At 41.9% G+C, this 24,384-nt stretch overlaps 1 protein-coding gene across 3 annotated transcripts in view; it reads right to left on the bottom strand.

The window, feature by feature from the left end:
* Positions 1-1,867: 1,867 nt before the first annotated feature.
* The window catches only part of sgsm2 (small G protein signaling modulator 2), a 54,942-nt gene continuing 32,425 nt past the window's right edge, over positions 1,868-24,384 (bottom strand). The window contains exons 4-24 of one of the 3 annotated variants that reach the window (XM_028419757.1): positions 20,558-20,725; positions 19,727-19,794; positions 19,296-19,444; positions 19,043-19,177; positions 16,787-16,911; positions 16,641-16,708; positions 16,153-16,316; positions 15,351-15,483; positions 15,008-15,145; positions 10,551-10,725; positions 9,970-10,034; positions 9,062-9,207; positions 7,519-7,647; positions 7,248-7,430; positions 6,693-7,076; positions 6,429-6,553; positions 6,187-6,269; positions 5,886-5,995; positions 5,699-5,795; positions 5,416-5,583; positions 1,868-5,051 (exon numbers count right to left, since the gene is read on the bottom strand). In XM_028419757.1, coding sequence (XP_028275558.1) covers positions 4,963-5,051; positions 5,416-5,583; positions 5,699-5,795; positions 5,886-5,995; positions 6,187-6,269; positions 6,429-6,553; positions 6,693-7,076; positions 7,248-7,430; positions 7,519-7,647; positions 9,062-9,207; positions 9,970-10,034; positions 10,551-10,725; positions 15,008-15,145; positions 15,351-15,483; positions 16,153-16,316; positions 16,641-16,708; positions 16,787-16,911; positions 19,043-19,177; positions 19,296-19,444; positions 19,727-19,794; positions 20,558-20,725 — 2,902 coding nt within the window. In that variant the 3' untranslated portion in view covers positions 1,868-4,962. The remainder of the gene's footprint in view (positions 5,052-5,415; positions 5,584-5,698; positions 5,796-5,885; positions 5,996-6,186; positions 6,270-6,428; positions 6,554-6,692; positions 7,077-7,247; positions 7,431-7,518; positions 7,648-9,061; positions 9,208-9,969; positions 10,035-10,550; positions 10,726-15,007; positions 15,146-15,350; positions 15,484-16,152; positions 16,317-16,640; positions 16,709-16,786; positions 16,912-19,042; positions 19,178-19,295; positions 19,445-19,726; positions 19,795-20,557; positions 20,726-24,384) is intronic. The other 2 variants (XM_028419758.1, XM_028419759.1) reach the window with 2 other exon arrangements.

Here is a 24,384-nt window from a genome sequence, read left to right as displayed (position 1 = left end):
CACGGGTTGTTACTGGAATCCTCTTCCACTGCTCCATGATGACATCACAGAGCTGGTGGATGTTACACACCTTGTGCTCCTCCACCACCTCAGGTGTTCAGTTGGGTTCAGGTCTGGGGGTCATCTTGGAGGTGTGTTCCGGCTCGTTGTCATGCTGGAAAATTGCCTTGAGGCCCACTTTCTGAAGGGAGGGATCATGTATCATGTCATTCCTTTAAGACCCACAAGGTAGCTGATCACAGCTCCTCAGTGCTGGCAGCACTCATGCAGCCCCAGACCATGATGCTACCACCCCCATGCAGGTGTATGGTCTGGTCTTCTAACCTACAAGGCTCTTCATGGACTTGCTCCATTGTAGCTGCAGGACCTGATTGTACCATATGTTCCTAATAGGACACTCAGATCTCTGAGTGCAGGTTTACTTGTAGTTCCTAGAATTCATAAAAGTAGAATGGGAGGACGAGCTTTCAGCTATCAGACACCACTACTATGGAACCAGTTACCAATCTGGGTCAGAGAGGCAGACACTGCCTCCACCTTTAAGACTAGACTTAAAACTTTTCTGTTTAGTAAGGCGTACAGTTAGCCTTAGACCTAGTGTGTAGGGCTGTAGGTATAGTTACAGTCGCCTCAGCCACAGGTATAACGGTATCATAGGGCCGATAAAATCTTAACTTTTAGCACAGCTATGCTGCTCTAGGCCTACGTTGTCAGGGGCAAAAACATGATCCATGAGCAGTTTCCCTCTCACACTCTGACCTCTCCTCTACTCTCCTTAGTCTGGCTCACACAGGTAATATCGTCTCATAATCTGTGTTTACTGTCTTCCTCGTAGTTTTGTGCCTCGCTCTCTCTCTCTCTCTCGCTCTCTCTCTTTGCAGGTCTCAGACCTGCATACTGACCTGCAGTCCGGCCCCTGATCTCTCCTGAGCTCATTGACTTCATCAGCCCCTGCTGCTCATCTTTGTTTTGATTAATATCAAATTACTATTACTACTTATGGACTGACGATATATATAGATATCCATAATATAATCACTGTTTCATCTTGCTGTCATGTTTGCTCTGTACTGTATCATGTTTGCTGCATGTTTGCTCCTCTCTCTCTCTCTCTCTCTCTCCTTCATCCTCTCTGTCCTGTCTCCCTCTTCTTCTCCTCCTCTACCCGGCCGACTGGCAGCAGGACTGGTTCTTCCTTAAGAGACGGGTCCTGCTCAAGGTTTCTTCCTCTTAAAGGGAGTTTTTCCTTGCCACAGTGCTCTTAGGGGGTTCAGGCTCTGGGTTCCTGTGAAGCGCTTTGAGACAATTTCTGATTGTAAAATGCGCTATGTAAATAAAACTGAATTGAATTGGGCACTGACAGGCTGACCTCCTGCTTCTTTAACCTTTGCAGCAACACTGGCAGCATCCATGGTCTGTTTCTCTGAAGCCAACTTCAGAATGTGACTCACAGCAGGAGGAGCCTTGGTTGACCCTGGAGAGGCCTGCTCAAATGTAACCCCGCCCACCATGCTGTAGCTGATTCCTGCTTACAGTGCTAACATTACACCATGAAACCTTTGTGCCACAGTAGCTACATGGGACAGTTTGATCATCAGAAGCTGATTAGTTTCATTTACACAGCTTTGTAAGAAGCTGAATTGCCACACTAGAACATAAAAACATCTTTTTTCATGTTTCATGTAGCTTTGTTTCCCTTCACATCTCACTCGTTCATCTTCTCTGGAAGAAACACAACACACAGAATAGCAACACATCAAAGTTAGTCACAGGAGTCATAGAACAACCTCTTATTTAATAATACATTACATTCAAGGCAAAATGATACATCCTTACCAATACATGTTCAGCAATGCAATCGTTGGCTCTCTAAATAAATAGAAATCTTAAAGTCAGTGCACAACATTGAGAAAGAACACTTAACAGTCAACGTGTAACATAGTCTGCACACATTCTGCATTTCTGCACAGTATACACTAGTGCTGCTAAAACCAACATAAAAATAGATCTCAAAATAAGTTATATATATTTATATATATGTGACTTCTTCATAGAAATATTGGGCTTTTGGTTTGTATGTACAGCAATGATTTATGGGTTTCTCAAAGGACAGAAATTGCACAGTAGTTAAACACCATTTTCAAAAATATTGTACACACATAATAAACAGTCAGTCTTCAAGATGCAGTATGAAATTGCACATTGTCGTCATGCCACAGAGGGGGCTGTTTCAAGGCTTTGGTACACCATGTCCTGATTGGAAGAAAAAGCTCTGCCTCGGGCCCCGCCATCCTTCCCCCGTCACTGTGGAGGCAGTCTAAGGGTTGGGGGGGAGGTAGGAGAGGCCGTGGCGAGGTACATCCACACCACCACCGCCCATTCCTGGGGTCAATCTAGCGAATCAGAGAGCCGGATGACTACAGTACACTTCAGGATTGGGGAAGACTCTTGGCACTTGAACTCACAGGTGCAGGTCCGTGCTGGATGACCAATCATATGCAGCCGTGTTTTAAGGAAAGGGGGTTAGTCACACTGACAAAGGAGGTGGGGGGGGGAGGGAGTATCAAAAATATCCCCCCTGACCCCCTTCAGGTACAAACATGAATGATGTGCTGTTACTCTGAAGCCAAAATACTGATCCACTCAACACTAGAGAAAGTTTGGCATTAAAAGCAGCTTCTCTCAGGTATTTTTGTTCAAAACCAGCCGTCTGTTAGTTAACCCAGCCTGGTCCACATGAGATGGACTTTCAGAGGCTGGACTTCAGGTTCTGTGAGGATGATTGCAACCACTTTTCTGGACAGTGCTGCACAATGCAAAAATAAGACATGGGGCCTTCATGTCAGTCAGCATGTTCCACTGCACATCCAGATTATCAGAATACAGTTGGTGAGATTATAGATTAAAACACTGTCTGCAAAAAAGAGACACAGACCAACACAGAGTAAAGTATTCCTCAGCAGCTGAGCGCTCCTTGATCCTGGATTTATAATCCTGACACTTCTTTGTCACTGTGTCTGCGCAGCGCTCTGACCTCCCTCAGCTGTGTGCTGGTATAATTATTGATTTTACCTGTATTGTGTTTTTCCAATTCAAATGTTGTTTGTGGAAAGAAATCTTAGAAATCCTTATAAAAGGGATAATATTATTATCTGCTGTGCCTATAAATACTCAGTAAAGCTGTGGTGAAGCAGTAAAGTGATGCTAGAACAAGGAAGTCAGACAGTATTAAGTACGACTGAGTACTAAGTCAGTATTAGATATCATGATAATGGAGTGAGACGGTAATGTCTCAGTTCATAATTCTGTATTCTATTTTTATTTGCTGAGATATTTGCACAGCTAGCATCCAGTATTTCAGTGATTTCTACATTTTCTTGTTCCACTGTGCCACTGTGTGCAACTAGATGGCGCTGAAAGCAGAGGTGAATTAATGGCTCCAAAGTATGAGTTTGTTAAAGAAGCACTTTAGGTTAACAACAAATAGCTGTGAATTGTGTAAAAACAGGTTAAACAATGATCAGCTGCATTTAAAATATTGGAATCATATCCACTGATTTGTCAAATTTTCAAACTAATGTTCAGTGTTGATTACAATGTAAATGTGTAAATGTGTGTATATATGTCCAGTAGGGATGTTGGTTTGAGCCGTTTTATGGGATTCTTTGACAGTAAAGAATATAGAAACGTCACCAGCCATATTCTTAAAGGGGTCTCCTTTTCAAAGGCCTTTCTTATCAAATCTTTGTTTTTTTTATTCCTTCCTTTCAGCCTGTCAGGTCACAAACATATATTTAAAATTCTGGAACCTGTCCTTGAGTCACCATTTCACAGCTGATGCTAATACAGGACCGCTGCCTGTTATGAATACTGCCTGGCCATGACAACAACAAGTACAAAATGATCATTTAACTGGTAAATGACATATACTGAATGTGCTCTCACTACAAGCAGCACAGTGTATGACTGAATCACTTGTAGGCTGACATGGTTCAATTGAAATATTGTATTCTTAAAACTAGTTAAAAGGTGTGTCATTATCAAATGTCAGATATCTGACTGTAATATGGAGCAAGGAGAAGACCTGTGTGCTTTTTTCCTTTTGTTGTGCTCTGCTGCGTATTAAATGTGTTCAACACTAACTGACTGAAAAGTTGGCTGCAATTCATCCGGACTCACCACAGTTTGGCCTCATGCGGTGCCTCCTGCCCCCAGCAACTGTGCTGAAGCCTTTACGGGCGCCACTAAGGAAACCTTCACAGAAAGTGCAACTAAGTACCTTGGGCTGTTACTGATAAAGGCAACATTAGATATAGTGGAGTTCTAGACCAAAAGAAAAAAGGGGGCGGTAAAAACACACATGCTTACTGTAGAAAACACTCACGAAAAGGTAGTTGGCACAGTCCATTTGGTCACTAATGAAAACTTCTTCGTGGCTAAGTCTTCTGCTCCTCTGACAATGTTGTGTGTAAATGCATTCTAGTGGCCTCAGCAGGCACTGCACCGAGGAACACTTCTGCCAAACACTGAGAGTTCTGCAGCTTTCCGGACAGGCATCCATGATCTTGCAGAGTCCAAGGAAAGACTGTAGAAAACTGGAGTACTGATAGAGCCAAACTGGAGTGTGTGTGTGTATGTGTGTATGTCATGCACGCACACGAACTCTGCAGGACTGGGGAGACTTAAGAATGCGTTCACAGTGCGATCAAACTCACAAGCATGCAGACAAATCCACATGTCTGAACAGACACCATGGGCATTCCGTGTGAAGGTAAATGTAAACAGATCTGGGCCGAGCTCCGGAGCCAGGCCACCTCAGCAGTGCTCCTGACCTCACTACCAAGGCCTCCATTTGGGTAAGTGGAGACCTGGACCCCTGCTCTGGAAACAGTCTCTGAGGGGGAGGAGAGGAGGAGAGATGGTCTGCATCCTCAACTCTTCCTTCTCCACCTTCTTCTACAGTCACTTGTTGTCCATCAGAGACTGGACTTTGTGCACCAGCTCACGTGCTATCTTCAAGATGTGTTGCACATCATGACGCTCAGCCATTTCTGTGGATTAGACACAGTGTTAGGGAGAACACAACATACAGCATATGTTACACAGAAATGTTTATGGTAACAGGTAACTGAGGATAACAAAACTAGTCAAACTCCAGACGTGTCTTAAGGCCTGGATGACTCAAAACTTTCCTTTACTAAACTCAGGTAAAATGTAGGCCCTTGTATTTGGTCCAAAGCACCAAAAATCACACAAGACACAAGAATCACATGAGTCCCTGCTTAGGTTATTACCAGGCTTGACCAATGTAATGTCTTATTGTTAAGACATCGTCCATCTCCTGATCTACGCATCTACAAGCCTAGGAGAACCTTCCTGCTGTTACACACAGTTAAAGTAACATGAATGTCTTACCATTAAAGAACTTAATAATGTCAGTGAAATCCATGTTGTTGTCCATAATGATCTCACGATAAACTGTGACCAACGCCAAGGCCAGGAAGAGGACAAAATGCTGGGAGGAGATCTTCGGAGCCACCCAGATCACCTCCCACACTGCAAACACATCCTCGTACAGGAGCTCTGCACACACACACACACAGTCATCATCAGCGTTTGAAAAGTCCATCAGTTATTTTACTACATGTAACCGGGACATGTCAGAGAGTGCAGGCCAGGTAGGGTTAATGATGTTCACCTCTCTTGAAGTCCAGCAGGAACCAGCGATAACAGAAGTAGAAGTGAGTGTAATCTCCGTTCTGCTGCATGAGCTCAAACAGCTCCGAGTCCAAGATCTGACACCAGAGAGAAATATCAGCGGGATTTGAAAGTAGCAGCACACACACACACACACACACACACTCAAGTGTTATCTTATCCATCACCTGGATTAGTGATCTCATGTTGGCAAAGTGTGTGTCCATGGCTCCACCATTAGGGAAGTTCTGACTCATCCTTTTCATTAGCTGAGTGAAACAGCTGTAAGCCAGGCACTCTGAAACAAACAGAGGACTTACAGCCTACAATGATGTTGGACAGCTGTATAATTAAACCTGACTTTCAGACATACAAACCACACATTACTTTTTATGATGATATGATTCCTTTTCTGTTATTTCATGAAGCATATTAGCTGCGGTTCTACCTTAGGCATGCTCAGTACATCCTAGGATTCTGTTTTCTCACCATCATCCAGGATGACCATGAGCGGAGCGAGCAGGTCACACATGCCCTGAATGTAGCCCATCTCTAAATGTTCCCATACGTAGCTGCAGGCAAGAAGGGGGTTTTATAAGAAACTGCAGTGTAAGAAGCTATTGCTGCACGCATATGCACTAGTGACAAGGATTTGTATCAGAATCAGAATCAGAATCAGAAATACTTTATTGATCCCCGGGGGGAAATTGTTCTTCCTTTGGTATCTTTACCTGCACATGATGTTGCGTAGTTTCTCCAGGTTGCCTGTGGTGAAGTAGTAATAGTTGCGATCACAGCGCTGCACATCTTTGTCTATTCTGTGGAGGTTGAGGGCGACTGTGTCCAACAGCTCAATCTGTACGAAGAAAAAAATGTTGATGTTAGCGAATTTCCAAACAAGATATGTCCATGACCTCAAACAAATACATACTAAAAAACTGGTGTCAGTCACATTAGTTAGTTTTGAAATAAACACACTTAGACATTGTACGTACTGTATAGGAGGACAGTGAAGGTGACGTCCCATCTGCAGTGGTTCCATTGGTCACCAGTTTATCCAGCTGACAGCACAGCCTGTCCTCGGTCAGCGAGTCCTGCCGTCCCCCCAGCACAGGAGTCCTGCCTTCCTCCCCACCTCCACCTTCTTCCTCTGTGCTCTGACCGTCGTCTATGCTGGACAGGATCTGGGAGTGAGCAGAGGTCACAGAGTAGTTTCTGGAGGAGGGGAGGCCTGAGTCAGGCGAGTCGAATTCTACGAGAGGACGCTCCTCTTGTGGGAGGGCAGCAGGGGGCACCAAGGTGGTCATGGTGGGAGTGCTGTCCTCCCCACTGGGGGTTTCCTGGCTCCCTGCATCTGGCTCATCCACAGACATGAACACCTGAAACGAGACAGAAGCTAACAAAACACTGTAGACACACACCCCACACTGTACAGTGAAATAGTTTGAAAGAGAAGGCAAGCAGCTGTCAGAGTTTGTGGCACAATGTAATCACCGGAACAAAGCACTTGTGTAAATAACCCCCTGATATAGTGCGTTGTGCTTTCTCACCTCATTGCTTAGTGTGGAGTCTCTATGCACGAGTCGCAGGACGTGGCTGTCGATGCTGCTGCCTGAGGAGAGCTTGGCAAAGATGGCCGACTGCATTTCCTTCTCCCGTTGCTTGACAATCACCTCACAGGCCTTCCACTCCCGCATCACCTGCTGGTAGCGTTCGCTGATCTTTGCATCGATCTTTAAAGGGAAATACAGTAAGTAACATCTGCTGTTTTTCAAAGTAAGAGATAAAGGAAGAGTATGGCTGTTGATGACGTCGATGTACCTGTGTCATGTCCTTTTTGCCCATGCCAAACTTATAGTGTCCCAGCAGGAAAGGCCACACCTCCTTCCTGATGTCGTGCTGCACGCCGCCATAATAAACCAACCTGAGCAGCTCCAGCTCCTTATAGTTCTACACAGAGAGAAGATAAGTGGAATGATGTCAAAGAAAGATGACAGGAAAGCAGAGGAAGAGGAAGTGCATCAATAATGAAAGCAATGAAAGAGGGATTGCAATCCTCACAGAAGAAGGCATGAGAGAAGATAAAGGACACAGATATGAATAGAGTGTAAATTAGTAATGATGACTTTGTTGGAGCTGATGAATGATTACAGTGGCCACTTTAATGACTGTGGTGGTATCATAGCACTGTAATGAGACTTCATTTCACTGAAACTCATTAAATTTTCATTAGAGTGAAGGAGAGAGTGGAGAGGGTGGAGACGGCAGGAGCACTGCATGATCCCTGACTTACAATTAATATACAAGTGGTGGAGATATATGAGGACAGAATGCCAGAAACACATTTTATAAGAGGCTAGTTCATTATAATATTAGAAAATATGATTAAGTTACATAACATTTAAATACTATACTATGGATCAGAAATAATACTCTTACACAGTGATATCATGTGGGTGTTGGTGACTACTTCCAGTGGTGGATTAATTTCATTATTTGCTCTAACATGTTCAGGTTAAAGGTAAACCGTGCCGTTGCTGAAGCAGCTTTGTGTTATTAGAAAGTGTTTCATATTTGTAAATGAACACTGTTTCCCCTCCCTCCCTATGGCTTCTTATCAAAGCTCTCCTGGCATTTACCAGCGAAAGTCATCAAACAGATGATTGTCATCTAACAGGATCTGGAGCAGCTGCTCAGACTACCAAATCCTACTGCCTTGTAGTGCATGCCTGTTGTAGACATAATAGCTTGATGAGCTATCAGGTATAAATCCATGCATCAAAGTCCTCAGCAGTTAATAGGAGGAACCTGTGATCTCAGATCTCAGATATATATTTTTATATATTTTTGTAAAAGTTTAACTGTTTCATGGATAGAAAGAAATTGTATTTTATTGTTACTTTTTTATATTAAAAAAAAAAAGAACAAACAAGAAAACATTTGTATTGTAGCTGTCTAATAACTACATTCTTGACATTGAAATATGTCCTTTCACCCCTTGTTTACTCCTGCCCGGTAACTGTATAAGGTTTTAATGTACATTAGCCTTTAAATAACATGTTTCAATGTTATTAATTTCCCTTCTGGGAATCTTTTGACATTATATGGTCTTATGACTCAAACATTCCTACTTATCCTTCGAAGGGTTTATCAGGTTAATGTGTTACTGTAAATAAGACACATTGCCCACACAGCCCCACATTTATTTATGATTAGTCGATCAATATCACTGCCTCAATGATGACTTGACAATTTGTAGTGATGTCTGGGTTTTAAACTAAGATCAGTAAGAGGTGGAGGGGGTGTCACTGTGGAGGATTTACCTTCTTGTTTTGTTGTTGCAGCTTTAATGTCTTGCACCCACCTTGCAGTCTTTCTGGTATTTGCTCCAGACCTCTTTGCTGAGCCCCCCGGACGCCTCGCACGGTCTGTCGGGGGGCACGATGTTGTGGTTGACCAGAGCTGACAGGTGAGTCCGCACTGTGGACAGGTGTCGACAGTAGGCCAGCCCTGATGGACAGGTGAGGTGGAAACTCAGCATGAATCCATTTTTATCATTTTTATACAGCCCCAAATCAATTATAGCATATAGTGCTCAATATGAAGACAACTAATTAACTGTTACTGTTTTTAATTTAACATTCTCATATTGGTATTTTGAATGTAACAAACTAATTACTGGGATTATTACGAGGCCTTCATTCGGATGCACCCCATTTTTAATAACACTACAAATGTTTATGTTACTCAATAATTGATCAAAGAGTCTTTATTACATTTATTCAGCGGGATATTTTATTACAGTGCAAACTTATTACTCTAACCCCCAGCAGCAGCTTCATACGTAATATTTTTGAAATAACTTAAATGGATTTAAAAATCAATTGGAATGCTGCTGATGACAGCCTCCAAGTGCAGGGGGAACATTACAGTAAAGCAAAAGCACTGGGAGCTTTTATTAACGCCTCTAGGCAATTATATATAATAATATTACATTTAAAGGTCTCTCTTTTGCTTTTAATATCCCAACTTGAATTAAAATAACTTCTAGTCTGCCAGGAACACATTTTTAACTGGTTGTCATGGATCCTTACTTGTCCCCATCCTCCTAAATCCAAAGCTGTAAAACTTTGTGTAATGTAAAAATTCATGATGAATTCAGATGACTCTGATATATACAACCCGCATGGAGCATCACACGTCATAATGACGTGTTTAATGTAATTTATTGAAAGGTAAGAATTCTGTGCAGAGTAACACTGATATACTTACATCCATAGAAGGCTCTGGAGACAATCTGCCTCTTCATGTTCTGGCAGAGCATCTTTAAAGGAATGCTGGTGGAAAGAAAAGAAATGATTTGCTATAGACACAGGCAGTTTCTGTCTACATTGTCAGCTGATCTTAGAATTCTTATAGTGCAAAGAGACCAGCTTATTGCTTTTCTCTCCAAAGATGAGGTCGGTACTGTCAAGAGCCAGCATCACTGCTACTATTGTGTGTTGGTGCAGGTCCAGATTAACTCTGTGCTCTGGATGGAATATTCGGCATGCACGACACATAAAAAGTTAATTTTACTGACTCATTATTGCAATTTTTATTTTTCCTTGAATTGTATTTTAAAACTTGTATTTATAGTCTAAGGACATGTGCACTAAATAATGTCACAAGCTGGTTCAAATGATCCAGTTCCGGCTCTGGTAAAGACAGTAACAGTATGTAGTATTGATACTTCTTTCTTTAACATTACTTCCAATAAATTCAAACATAAACATATACTGTGATAATAATAGAATTCGATTATTCTATTATTCAACCTCAATAAACAGCAGAGCGGTTTTTTCAGTGCATACGTGTGAATATCCGATGGGTCGTGTATGCAGGTACAGCCGGCTGGGTAGTCAAATGACACGTTGCTACCGGCTGTGGAGCAGGACTGGCACACGGACTCGTGAGTGGTTACTTCGGCCTGTTGCCACGACGACGGGCTGCCTCCAAAACCCTGCATCTCCATCATCTCCCCGTGGTCTAAACCAGAGAGAATGACAGTGAGAAGACAGAGAGAGAGGTCTCACTGCTCGGAGGTAAAATGGATGCTGCTGTCTTCATGCACTACGCTCTTTAAATCCCCTCTTCTGACTGCGCCTTACATATTATGACATAGGTCCCTCAGCTCAACCACAAATACACCTTTCCATGTACCGTTGCATGTCATTTGTGACATCAGGAGATGAGCAGATGAATGAGAGTTTTACACTCATGTTACATGTGAGCTACAAAACACAGGGTAGAGAGGAAACCAAAAGTGGAAGGGGACGGTTCAGGGAGCAGGAACGGTTGTTGTGGGAGAGACAGGCAGAGAGGATGCAGGGATGCCATGCTGGTTCAGGTCATTCAGAGAGGAGGCAGAGGAGACAGGAGGACACTCCAGACAGAGAGAAGAAAACAGAAAGGAGAGGAGGGAAAAGAGAGGGAGTGAAGGAGTTGACAGAGGAGGAAAGGGCAGGCTGACGCTCAGGCCATGCAGGATGCATAAAGCCAGAACAAGACGAGAGACACTAAAAGAAATTCTCTCTAAAACAAACAGACACCAGTAAAAGGGCACACAAAGGGGAGGCAAAATCATAAAAACTTCAACATTAAATAAATGCTCTTCACCTTAATTCTTCAGGTTGGAGCTGATGACCTGTCATAAATATGAAGCTGTGCTTTGGTCGTTCAATAACCCCCAAAAAACAAATTGTATTAATAACAAAAAAAAGAAGAAGAAAAAAAAAGCTGGAGTGAGACCGACATTTGGCCTCCCTAATCTTTACTTTAGGACTAGACATGATCAACAACTGTTTTTTGGGCTCAGTAATGAAACCCCGCTCACACAAGGACTCCACGTCTCTACTACTGCGGAACCCCACAGGACCGTAATGAGAGGGGTGGAGGAGGGGGCGAGGGGAGGGTGGGGTGGCGGGGTTAGTGAAGAATTACAGTGAACAGCATCGCAGCAAAAGACTGCACAAACAGAGGAGAAACAACTGAGGGAAAGAGAGAAAGAAATCCAAAACAGAGGAGACTGTAAGAAGGATCTTCCATCACAAATATGCAAAAACACATAGTTGTTGGTTAAAATAAAAAAAACAATGAAACAGGTGCATATTCTCCATGCAAAAATTTCCAAGCATGTTGCAAGTGAGAAATGAAAAGACAAAAACAAGGAACCACAGTTAAGTCAAATCAAAGAAGTGAAAAAGACTAAGCAAATTATCAAAGCAATTCTTAGCCACAACAGTGTAAACCCAACAGAGCTGAGGCATGCTTCAGGAGCTACACCCTGTCTACAGCAGTCAGCACTGCAAGTCCCAGAAGGCAAAACAACCAGAAAGGCCTCGACCCATAGATGAGGAGAGCTGGGGAGGTTTGAATCTGTGACGGAGGTGACAGGGATACACATTGCTCTCTATAGAACAAGTCTGTTCATCTGAAAATGTGTTGCATAGACTCGCATGAGGATCCCTGCCGAGCAAGTGGATTCACTGTTGTTGCCGAGCAGTGGAAGGAAAGAGTGCAGACACAGAAAGAGTACTATTAGTCAGGAAGGATCTAGGAGGAGTGTGTCAGTGGCTGCTGTGTGCATTAGCTGGATGTCTGACAATACCTGCGATAAAGTCAACATTTTCCAAAGACAGGATGTAATTGTAGCAGATTACAAGTCTCAGCCTCCAACTATCAGTCATGTCAGGGTAAGAAAAACGTCAGTGTATGTTACTGCTGGAAGGAATAGGCCTGACAGTCATTATATAGATTATAGGTATAATGCATGACTTTACAGAATGTGTGTAATGGAGGAAGCTATCTAAAGACATGAAACAACTTAAAGTTTGCTGGCAAACAGAACTGCATTTGGCTACTCAGTAACTTCTGGCTCATGTTAGCAAACATTCATTTCTTTGAGCTCTAATTCCCCACCAAGTGCTAAGATTGCTATCTGCTAGATAATTCTTTGAAGACTGCAAGCACTGCACTACACATTACAAGCAGACCTATTATTGAACATATTCCCATGATTAACTGCACTGGTTAGTAGAGGAATTATTACCATATTATCATATCTCCTGTCAAGGCACACTTCTAATGTTTTATGTCACTTACATGCAGACATGGTAAGAAGAGAATTCACTGATTTTATTATGATTTATTATTTAATGATTTTTTTATGTAATAAAAAATCATCTGCTCCTCAGCAGGTTTAAAATGAGGTAAATACAACCTCAGATGAACAACAACATTACACCACATCATTATTTATTGAACAAAAATGAAGCCAAAATGGAGAAGCTGTGTGCGAATAACCCCCTCACTGCACCCGTAGTAATTAAGAGGGGAAGTATCAGCTAGGTGCTGTTAATGGATTGATCATCAGCAGGTGTCCAGACCTCTATGAAAACAGATGCTTTGGCAGTTTGCTGCTCTGGAACATTCAGGTGTGTGTTAACACAAAGCAAAGAGGGAAAGATATAAACAATGGTGTTGCTGCACACCAATATTGGATGACAGTGATAGTGTTATAAGATTTCCAAACAATTTGCAGTCCATCATTCAACAGAGAGAACAGCTGCTGACCTTCCCATCACCTAACACATCGCCTCAATGACCTGAAGCAACATGGGAATGGGAAATATTTCCTCCTGACACTGTGAAGTTATCCCTGCTGAATTGAATCTGCCAGCTACTGAATCATGAGTTGGACGTTTTTCCACACATGGCTTCTCCATTTGGGCTTTATATTTGTTAAATAAGACATGACATGGTGTAATAGACATATACCTCATTTTATACCTGCCAAGGACCAGGGGTCTCATTTATAAAACACTGTGTAGCTTTTTTAACCAGTGTGCATATGCAAAATATGAAGAAATAATAATCAATACTGTACACCAGGGGAACAAAATCACATCTATAAAACCATGCTATGCACACCTTCACGCAATGTTCCTTTTGTGAACACTTCTCAAGAAGATTACATAAGGATTACAGGCTGCCTTCCACACATGCAATGATGGACAGAAATGAGCTGGCTGGTGAGTGTTAGTTTGACTAATGGCAGAACAAATGAGCTTGTAGGTGAGGTTAGAAAGCCCAGATTACAGCTTTGTTTAGTGGCCACTGTAGTGGAGCCACACACATGTTGAGAGGATTGTTGCACATTATAAGATGATTCCTGATAAAGGGTGAAGTTTAATGATTGTGTGGAGGTTGTCACTGCTCTTATTTCAAAACCTTTTGTAATGACACATTCCATATGTGCGAGTGGTGCAGGAGAGCTAGGTGAGATGGAGAAGGCATGTGTGTGACAGTCGACAGTCGAATCTACAGCAACTTGACACACACACAAACTAGAGAATCAGATTATTATGACAATTTTCCACTGTTAATCTGACTACTGCTCTCCTATGTGGCCTGGGCTGAATGTGATAGTGGGAGAGAGCTGGTTGAAGCTGAGACTTGGTGGTTTGTATATTTTAAAATGAAGATTTGCTTATTCTTATCGTTCATTAGCATAATCACATATAACACTGAAGGTTTGACTGTTCATGCTGAAGCTGAAGCACTGCCTGTCACAAAGTGAATTTAAACACGTGAGAAGCATCATTCATCAACGACAGCTCCTACATTCAGTTTGTATGATGTGGTTTCAATTTACCATCCAGCTGTGTCACCATACTGCATGTTTGCATGGATCAGAACTGGTTATAAATGAGACCCCAGATGGCTTTTATTATGTTTTGGTAGATACAACCAAAACCAAGGATGACAAAGAGGGTGATGTCAAACTGATTTTTCAAATCAATTTTTAATGGTTCTTTTTGCTATAAATAACCTTCCACTACATCTCTCTAGCAGATTATGCTGAATACAACCTGATGCTAACGATCACTCAGCTGGTTTAGAGCTACTGTTTAAGTACCTCTGTCTAGGATTTGATATGTAATAATTTGTAATAATTAAATAAAAGTTGTTTTATAAAACTTTTTATATTTATTTATTTATTTCTATATTATAACTTCTGTGTTTTGATTGCTTCCCCATGCCCCTGTTAACCTGGTCAGCCCCAGCCTACTTCACTGTTGGGCTTAGCCTCAGACAGCAGACACGGACACAGGCAGACAAAGGTGGGGTAGGTGGGGTCAGAACAGAAAAGGAGGGGAGAAGGCCTGAAAGGACACGATGGGGTGGCAGGCGGGGGGGGAGAGGGACGTCTGAAGCCGCAGTGAGGTATTGGGTATGGGGGCGGTGGGTGTGTTAAGGTGATAAAAACCTTTCATGATATTTGGGTCTGTGAGGTTCCGCGAGCAGATCATTGAGATCATAGCATGGAGCCTATCTTCCTCTTCCTCGTCATCGTCCAGCGACGGAGCGCGGCTGCCCGTGGTGTGGTGGTAGTTTATAGTGACTGCTTGCACCAGTGGGACAACAGAGAACACAGTTAGAAACGTGCTGCTCTACAGGCCTCAGGCTGGAGTGGGAAAGACACCAGCGTACATGACAAACAAACCGATAGACCTATCAGGGTGGAGTGTTAGACATACAAAAGAATTATTTCTGCTCTGATCACCCACTTCTGCCTATAGGGATACTATGCATGTGACACTGTTACTTACTGGCGTCATATCGATATCCAGGATACACGATGCGAAACACGTAGTCAGCAGCTGTCTGCTCTTCACCATTCCTGTCCTGGTCCATGAGCCTGGCAGTACTGCTCCTCTTCCTCAGCTTAGGGAAGACTTTACCCTGCAACACACATACAATTGGATCAAAATACAAGAACACCCTGAGGTATATTTAAACAACAACTGAGTACAAAATGACACTAATATATATATCTAAAAATGAGATGTAGATAGTGATCTACTATAAACTTCTACGATAGAAATGGTTTTGCTAAAATTACAGTATGTAGCCACCCCGTGCTTATGCTTGTATTTGTCAAGCTAGTAATCTACTTTTATTGCTTTGTTGCAGCAACAATTGTTCAAGGTTTTAAAAGTAAAAATGGACTTGGTTTAACCAAAACTGACCAGACTTTAAGCAAACAGGACCATGCGGGTCTGTATACACTGTACGATCCTGTGAATGTCTATCCACTGCATGTATGAAACGAGGATTCTAGGTTGACTAGTAGATAGAGAGATTATCATCCCAAAATGGTTTCCAATGTACAGGTAGACCAATATTTCTCATTCATTATGAACTGTGTATATGGCTTGCATACATCTTTAATTGCACAGTTTCCACACTGCTCAAGATGTTATTGGTTATTTCAAGATTCCTTCATTTTACTTTGTATTAACTGTGCCTGTATTTTCAACATTATTAAAAACGTCTGTTAGTGTTTCCTCACTCTGTTGAGATATATATATTTATATTTTTAAATGTACATTACAAATAATTTGTTATTACCTTTCCTTTCTGGGACCAGAGGGGGGGTTCTAGCTGGCCCCGTGGTAGTAGGCCTGTCTCCAGACAGGAGAGGAAGGCCAAAAGGTGGCCTCCAGGAGGGAAGTGCAGGGGCGGCCGCTGGATCCCATCCTGACTGACCAGAACTAGTGTTCCCCCACAATCGGCTAGTATATAGTAAAGAAACACATGCAAGCATGAGATGAGAATAGTGGATCATATAATATCATCATTTGACAATTGTAATCTATTTATTCTAGATGTTTTGCATGTGAGGAAACACAGCTAAAGGAAAAAGAAGCTGACAGCAAGATGAATGAAAGGCCGAACATCCACTGAGCCTGTGCTGCTTATTAACAACAAATGTACACTTTATCAAGACAGGCGATCAATAGCTTGATCTGACAACAGCTTTATGAACCATAGCCCCATGCTGTTAACATGAGTGACTGGTGAAGGGTGATTGGACTGAACAGCAGCAGTCTACTTACGGCGCTGGTGACAGTGGATGCAGACTATCTGCCGCAGAGGAACAGTCAGTGCATAATCCCAGTAGATACTAAAAAAAGAATCGGAACGTGTAATAGGTAAGATAGGTAAAGTAAAAGTGTAAAAAATGAATCTATGTGTTTGCTACCTCTTCTCCAGATCACACTCTCCCAGTGTGCCGTTTATGAGCTGGTTGGGTGTCCACTTTAGGGTGAGGTTATCCCCAGCCTGGTGGAGTGACAAGTAGCCCCGTAGCACCTCCATGTCCTTCTTCTACCACAGGAGAGGAAAGCAGATGAAAGGCGAGACTTCAGTTGTCAAATTTTAAAAAAATGGGTTGTTGTTTGTTCAATGTAACTTACAGGCAGTAACAAGTGAATGTACTGTATGATGCACATTTTAAAAACACACACAAGTCTGGTGTTTTCTGCCTCTGATATGATGAATGTGTCTGGTTATCTATAGAGAACTCAAAGAGCAGAAAATCTTGAGCTTGTGTTTGGTAAAATCGTACAATGGTATAAATGATCATATATACCAAGTATATATTGTTTTTTTGGCTGGGCGATCCACAAAGGATGCCTTCTCCACTACACTCTACCTCACAGTCACACCTAGTGAGGAAGAACAGCCTTTCACACAATCATTTCACAACAGCTGAAAAAGTGGAGGCTGATGGAAGAGGATTTCAGGAGAGCTGCAGTCATCTTCACTCACTACTGATCATCCAAATCCTGGGAGCCCACTTGTCTCTAACAAATGGCAACATATCCAAAGGGCAAATATGTTCTGCATCTTGTGACTTATCATCTAACTTTATAGACAAACACATGCTGTCATGCCCGCAGACAGATGACAACATGGTGAGAATTCTAAGAAAGACTGTTCTGAAAGACATCGACTGGAAATTCAGGAGGTACAGAGGTCTTGAAGACAAAAGTAGGGGGTCACAAAACAGACAAGAACCCACAATTGGACAGCACAACTTCTAACAACATTTTTGAAATACAGACGTGGGCATCAACAATGTGCCCAAAGTCCAGCTATATTGTAAATTCAACAAGGAGACACAAAGTCTAAGAGGGGTCAACAACCAAACCAGTCATCAGAAATGCAGATGTGAGTTCCACCAAATTGTATATCAGATTTAGACAGCATCTTCCCACTGGAGTGGACAAAGGGCCCCCTTCATCAAAATGTAGACAGACAAGAAACCCCCTCAATAAAGTTCAGACACAGTCTGTCCAATCATTATATATTATATATAGAAAATTTTTTTATATATGCATTAACACTTTCTATTTTCAAAGGATCCATGGATTTACATATGTATATCAGGTTTCAATTGGTACTGTTATATGTTGCCTGATTACATTCACAAACAATGGTCAACAGCTAACAGTGGTTTTCAGAAGTGTGTAGGTAGTATCCAGGATTGAGGGTGACACATTGGACTTATAATGCACAATTTACCTCTCCACTACATAAAGCATACCATCATATATGCAAAAGAGAGCGGGATCATGTACAGTACCATTTAAGCATAGCGTGCTATGAGGGCTTTATTCAGCTGCATGTGCACTCAGCCTTTGTGGGAGGCAAATATGTACTCATTATACATCCCCAGACAAACATGGTGAAACTACTTGGCAGTTCTGAGCGCATTACAGGCTGGAGAAAGACAGCTTTCATTTCAAAGATCACACATACAGAATACTGTGTATGCATGAGGCAGTTTAAAAGATGAAAATAGCTCTCATTTACAATTTATCTGTACACCAGCTGAGTGGGTATTGTATATATATATACATATATATATATATATGTATATATATGTGTGCTGCATTTATGTAGGCTTGAATATCTGCCATTAATCTAGAACAACAGGCGCTTCAGGGCCTCCACAGCAAGACCTGTGACAACTGAACGAAGATTTCATTTAAAAATAAACGTATGCTAACAATTGTGTACAGTCCTGCAGGACTGCAAAGAGTTACACGCACACAGTGGATATGTTACACTAAAATAAAGGAAGATAATGGCAGAGTTTTTAGGAGGTGTTATTGTTTACTACTGTGTAACAAACACCAGAACTAAAGCAAGACGTTCAAAGCCAACATACTACAAAGATTTCTATCACAAATACGAGACACATAATGCAACGGCTTCACGTGGATCTGCAATTCAAAAAACCTTTTCAAATTCTGAAACACACTTCCTGTGGTTTGTTGAAAACTTAATACAACCATGGACTCATTAAGTACTGGTAGATACTCTGAAGTCATTTTGAAGAACAGAAGCAATGAAGTTACACAAAATAGGACTATGTTGTGTAATTTGAATAAACTGATCTTTCAACACAGTGCACATATTTAGACAAAAGTAGAAGAAGGTGTCACCGTACCGGTTGCACCAGAACATTGTTTTTTCCATAGAGAAGATGTGTTCTGGAGTTTTGGTGAAGAGATTCCACATACTCCCTCGCTGACGCAGCAAACCTGTCCTCTGACATGCTGCCACTGGACTGCCTCTTGCGGATCTAGAAATTAGAGTCAACTTAAAGGCAATGACACATGCCACAAGAACACACATCCTCAGTAGTCCTAGCAACCTTCTGAGGACCGAGACAGCTGATCTCAATCAGCCTTCGCACTCACCCCCAGAGCAGGCCGGCGAGTGGCTGAGACTTCCTGGCCTCTGTGGGCCCCGTGGATGCGGTGGCGTTGAACCAACTCATTGGCTGAAGGGTCTGTCCAGAAATGATCTGATGTCTTCAGCTTGGTGTACTCCAGGGCACAGGGCCCCACTGAGAACAAAGCATATACGCATATATCCATGAGGCACGACTGCTGTTTTGCATTACAGCATTTAATTCCATGAAAAGCAACATCTATGTTACTTTACATTTTTTAATGTTTAATGAACCTCTGCATTCCTGCTCATAGCTCCTCTATGTCAAGGTTCTATAAGGAAGTGAGACCTCTGGGTCTCAGACAAGAGAATATGTGACACATAAATTGTACTTTTTGTTAGTGGCCTCTGGTGAGTTTGGACATTTTGGCAGTTAAACTCACTGTAAAGTACTCACCTAGTAGGGCTGCCAAGATGGGGCCGAAGACTGAGTCATGCATCAGAGCTTCCTTCTCATAGTATTTACTGGAGAGACAAACAAACAGAAGAAAGGAAAACAATGTAAATGTCATCTGTTTGCAAAATCATGATAATTACAACTAAAACAGTTGCATTTTTGGTCCAGAGTATCTATGTGTTTGTGTTAGAAAACAACATTATAACTGATGCTAATGTGCTGTTGGCCTTTTGTCAGCCATCAAAACACTTCTGACTCACCAAATAGTCCACAGAAGAGGTGCTGTGGATTCCATTACCAAATTAGCAGCAGACTCTTTAGGTCCTAAGATGGTTCCCACAAGACCATGACACCAAAAAGCCATACTTTTAGGATTGGACTTCAACCAACCAGGTCATAACTGCTTGATCAAAGCCTCTCAGGTCCTAATATCTACCATTTTCTGGATTCTAGTTTTAGGGTTCTAGCTTCATAGTTCTATCCTGTGTTTGTTTTCATGTCTCATCACTTTTTTTTAGCCACGGTAACCTCATCATTTCAGGCTTCATGACATTTGACCAGAATCTCTAATGTCAGGTTCAGTGAGACGAGACATCACATGGAGAATAAGAAAATGTAACTTGTGTCATCATTACACATGGCCACAGGCAGTTCCTCTTACAGAACTTAGCACACAATGGATGTGAGCCAAAAAGATCACAGCATAAAAGAACCAGTGCCAACACAGGAGAAGAATGGGACACATAGCTTAAAGCACTGCTCATCATTGTGTTACAAGAAAACCTGGAGAGTTGTGAGACACCCAGGAAGCAAAGAGTAAAACAAAATCACCTGGAGTTGTCCACAATGTACTGAACTATCTTATCCAGAACTTTCTCGAAGAGAGCCGTGCGGACCCAGATGTGTTTGATGGCCTGGGCAGAGAGGGGCTGAGGGGGGCGGCTGGTGGTGGATGAGCCCTGTCTCCTCAGAGGTTCATGGCCCACACTTTGGTTTCTCCTGCAAGGCACAAAGTATAAATCAATGTCAACCAGAGGCACTGAGGAAAGTTCAAAGCAGGCAGTGACACTGAAACACTATCAATCATAGAATTATACAAAAATGAGTAGAGGCCGTGGGTCGTCATGGCCATGAAATGAAAGTCAGGATGGATGCACGTTTGCAATTTTCCCTCAGATAATACATGTAGTCATTTCATCTTATGGAACACATGATTAACGGTTAATGTCATCAGTAAGACACAAGTTATAGTTGTTGACATTGACATTCTTAGTCTGTTAAATTGATAAGAAATCTTAATTGGAAGTAATGTGATGGTAAATACACAGAAATGTTGTGTCTTTGACCATCAGGAGGCAGCATTTAACAGCACAACAGGTCGTCACTTGCTACAGCTCATTACATCTCACTAATTTTCATAATTTGATAAATGCGTTCAATGTCATTTGATGCTACACATCAGCCTGACAGAACCATTTCACAAAGTTAGAAATAGATGACTGACATCATGCTGAGAGACAAGCACTTTCATCCCAGACTGAGTTTGATCACTACCACTTCCACCACAATCAGACAAAGCCACTCTTTCCCACAAACAAAAGCTAAGGAGGGTGCATTTGTGTGTCTTCGCTGAGAGGGGCTCGGCTGCCACAGTCACGATGTAAGCTATCCCCCAGTGTGCATGTGTGTGTGTGTGTCTGTAAGAGAGGGGTTTCAGCAAGTCACGATTTTTGCAGTCCCCTAACACTTTGAAGAAGTGTGCGGTTGTGTGTGTGTGTGTGGTAATAGTCCTCCAGTGGATGGCAAAGAGTATCAGATCAAAGAGAATGCAAAAGAGTCTTCATTTCTTGATACACTGGAGTGTGTTGTATTGTTTTTGGCATGAAATATTTGATATTCATTTTCATTTAATACTCTGATTATTTCTATTCAAGTGTCAGCTTGCAGCATAAGATGACTGTAAATTCCACTTTCACTGTATTTTATGTCTGCGTCGTCTTTTCTACATTGCTGACAGGACCACAGAATAACACTACCAGCAGCAGATGGCTTGGTGCATTTGTTCAGTCGACACAGGCCACCTGAGCTACTGAAACACTAAATAATGTTTTCTTTTATCTTTACACCCAGTGTGTTTGTGTTCTTAAAAATAAATGTGAGCATAACAGCACTGAGCATAAATCACTAAGAATCAGAATTAACTCCATTATCGCATTCTCCAGTGTTGTGTTGCCACAAAGCATCTGTTCCCATAAGTGCATAATCTATTTGTAATCACAGCAGGTTTGATCAAATGTGTAAATCTCTTGGAAAACATCCTTGGCTACAACATGCCCCCCCCTCTCCTCCACGCTGTGTTCCGTCATCAGTCTTGTCAAATGTCAAATGCCAACAAATGCCAACATGTAGCTAACTGAATTGATTACAACTATTGCAACCTGATTGAATTTTGAACATACAAATGAATATGAATATGAAAAGGAATATTCAGAACCTGTTAAAGTATATGATTCAATGCTCCAATATAGAACATTTTAAGGTATACTTTCAAGCACTATTGTAATATTTTAATGCACCTTCCCTCTTGGCTCATTGACTTTTATTTAAGGCAAGTTATTAGATGGAAGCACTGGAGGAAACATGGGGAAATACGGGAATTCCATGCAGTATGGGAAGATGGACCAGCCAGACATCCTGATGTTTACATACGTTATTTTAACAACTAGTCCCAAACCCAACATTTACTAGCAAAAAAATAACCGACACAAGTTTATTTAAGTAGTGATTAATGGTGTATTTTGTGATAAATCGATTTTATAACTCAGGGAAGTTCATGTGAAAAAGTGATAGCTATGATGCTAGAGATCAATGCATGTATTGTAGCAATATCTTCCCCCTGGGATTAATAAAGAATTTCTGATTCTGATTCTAACCAGTAGACTGTGTTCTCAGTTGAAAGCACTCTAGGAGTACAACGGCATTTTTGAGAAATAGCTTAATTTTGTACAAATACAATGATGGTAAGTAAAAGCTGTACTTTGCTCCTATAACGTCTGAACAAAAATGCAGGAACAGACAGGTGTAAATATAGGCAGCACAGGATAATGAATCATCTTCCAGTGCTATGAAAGACATCCTGCCTGGTCCGTGGTCTGTGGCACTGAATGATTGCAGGTCTATAGCACTGACCTGCCATGTTATGAAGGTCATGGAGTGGCTGGGGAGCCTCTTCCAGGACCCACTGCATTTGCGTTCAGACCAGAGCCAGATGTAAGCCAATCTGGCTAGAGCCACCTCCGAGAGGTGGTGGCCCGAATCCCCACTGTGAACGGGGTCTTACAAACAAGACGAATTACTAACTGGATGCTGTGTACATTTACAGCCCATAACCATGGTGCCATGGAAATACAACACAACCAACGCCAAATGGCATGTAGAAAAAGACCAGCTTGTAGAATTATGGCAACAACCTGAATGGCCTAAATGTTTATGCAGGACTTCTACGTTTTTCTTTGATCACGCCTGTTTTTTAAGACCTACTACTGTGAGACCTTGCCACTCTAAAACTGATACCATTTATGGCTGGTGTGTGGTCATCTCTCTTGCTGAATTGACTAGTAAAACTAGTGTATTAGTGAAACTATGACTATATGGGAATTTGACATAATTACCTAAAACTAGCCACAAAAATAAATAAATAAAAATCAAAAAAATGATACCCTATTTGTAGTAAAAGGAAATTATTAAATGTGCACTGCAACTGTGTCTGCTGCTTGCCCTGCCAGATAGGAAATGTATGCAGATGATATGCTGGTCTTGCTCTTTAGAGACAGAGAGGGACACATGTTAAAAAAGTTAGTGTGCTGGTGATTAATCACTGTATCGTCTTGATAAAGAAAAGATTTAAAAAACAGTTGGTGAAGAAAAGTTATAGAGGAATACATCACACAGAGACAAGAAGCCATAGAAGGGTGTCCACTGGTAGCCTTTGGCAAAAACAAGCTGAAGTACAGCCTCTTGTCCTGCTTTACTGTGATTACCATTCACTTCACTGCAGTAATGCTTTGTGCCACTGTTGATGTCTGTTCATATTCTTTCCCATCATGCTCTCTGCTTCTTCCGGTTCTATTGCCGCCAGTAGTGCAAACCATGTTGCCATGACAACCAGGGTAAATGAGAGATGGAGCCCTGAGGTAGGATGACAAGGAGACGAGGGGTGGGGGTGGGAACATGCCTGTTTGTGTGTATGTGTGTTTTCCTCGTGTGCTTGAATACATGTATGGATTCTGGTGTATGGAGTGTGACTTGTGCAAACAAGATCTGCACACCGTAATAGGCTTTAATGTTGTGTGCAGTCTGTCTGGGGAAATAAAGGCCAATGAGATGTGATAGATGAACGGCTGATATGAAGACAGAGAGCTGAATGCCCAGCCTACCCAAACATGTTTAACTCTCCTAATTTACATCACATTATGCAGCCATGCTGCAATGGCATCTTACTACACATTCTGCCTTTGCTTCACTCTTTGTACATCATTTATGCAGTGCAGACAGGGAGGTGTGTGTGCATATGCTTGATGCCCAAAGCTTTGGTCTGTCCACAGCCCTGGAGAGACATGTGGTAGCCATGTGGATTGGACTAATGGACAATTAATGGG

Source organism: Parambassis ranga, chromosome 13 (genome assembly GCF_900634625.1).
Source record: "Parambassis ranga chromosome 13, fParRan2.1, whole genome shotgun sequence".
NCBI lineage: Eukaryota > Metazoa > Chordata > Actinopteri > Ambassidae > Parambassis > Parambassis ranga.
This window is presented reverse-complemented; position numbering and strand designations above follow the sequence as displayed.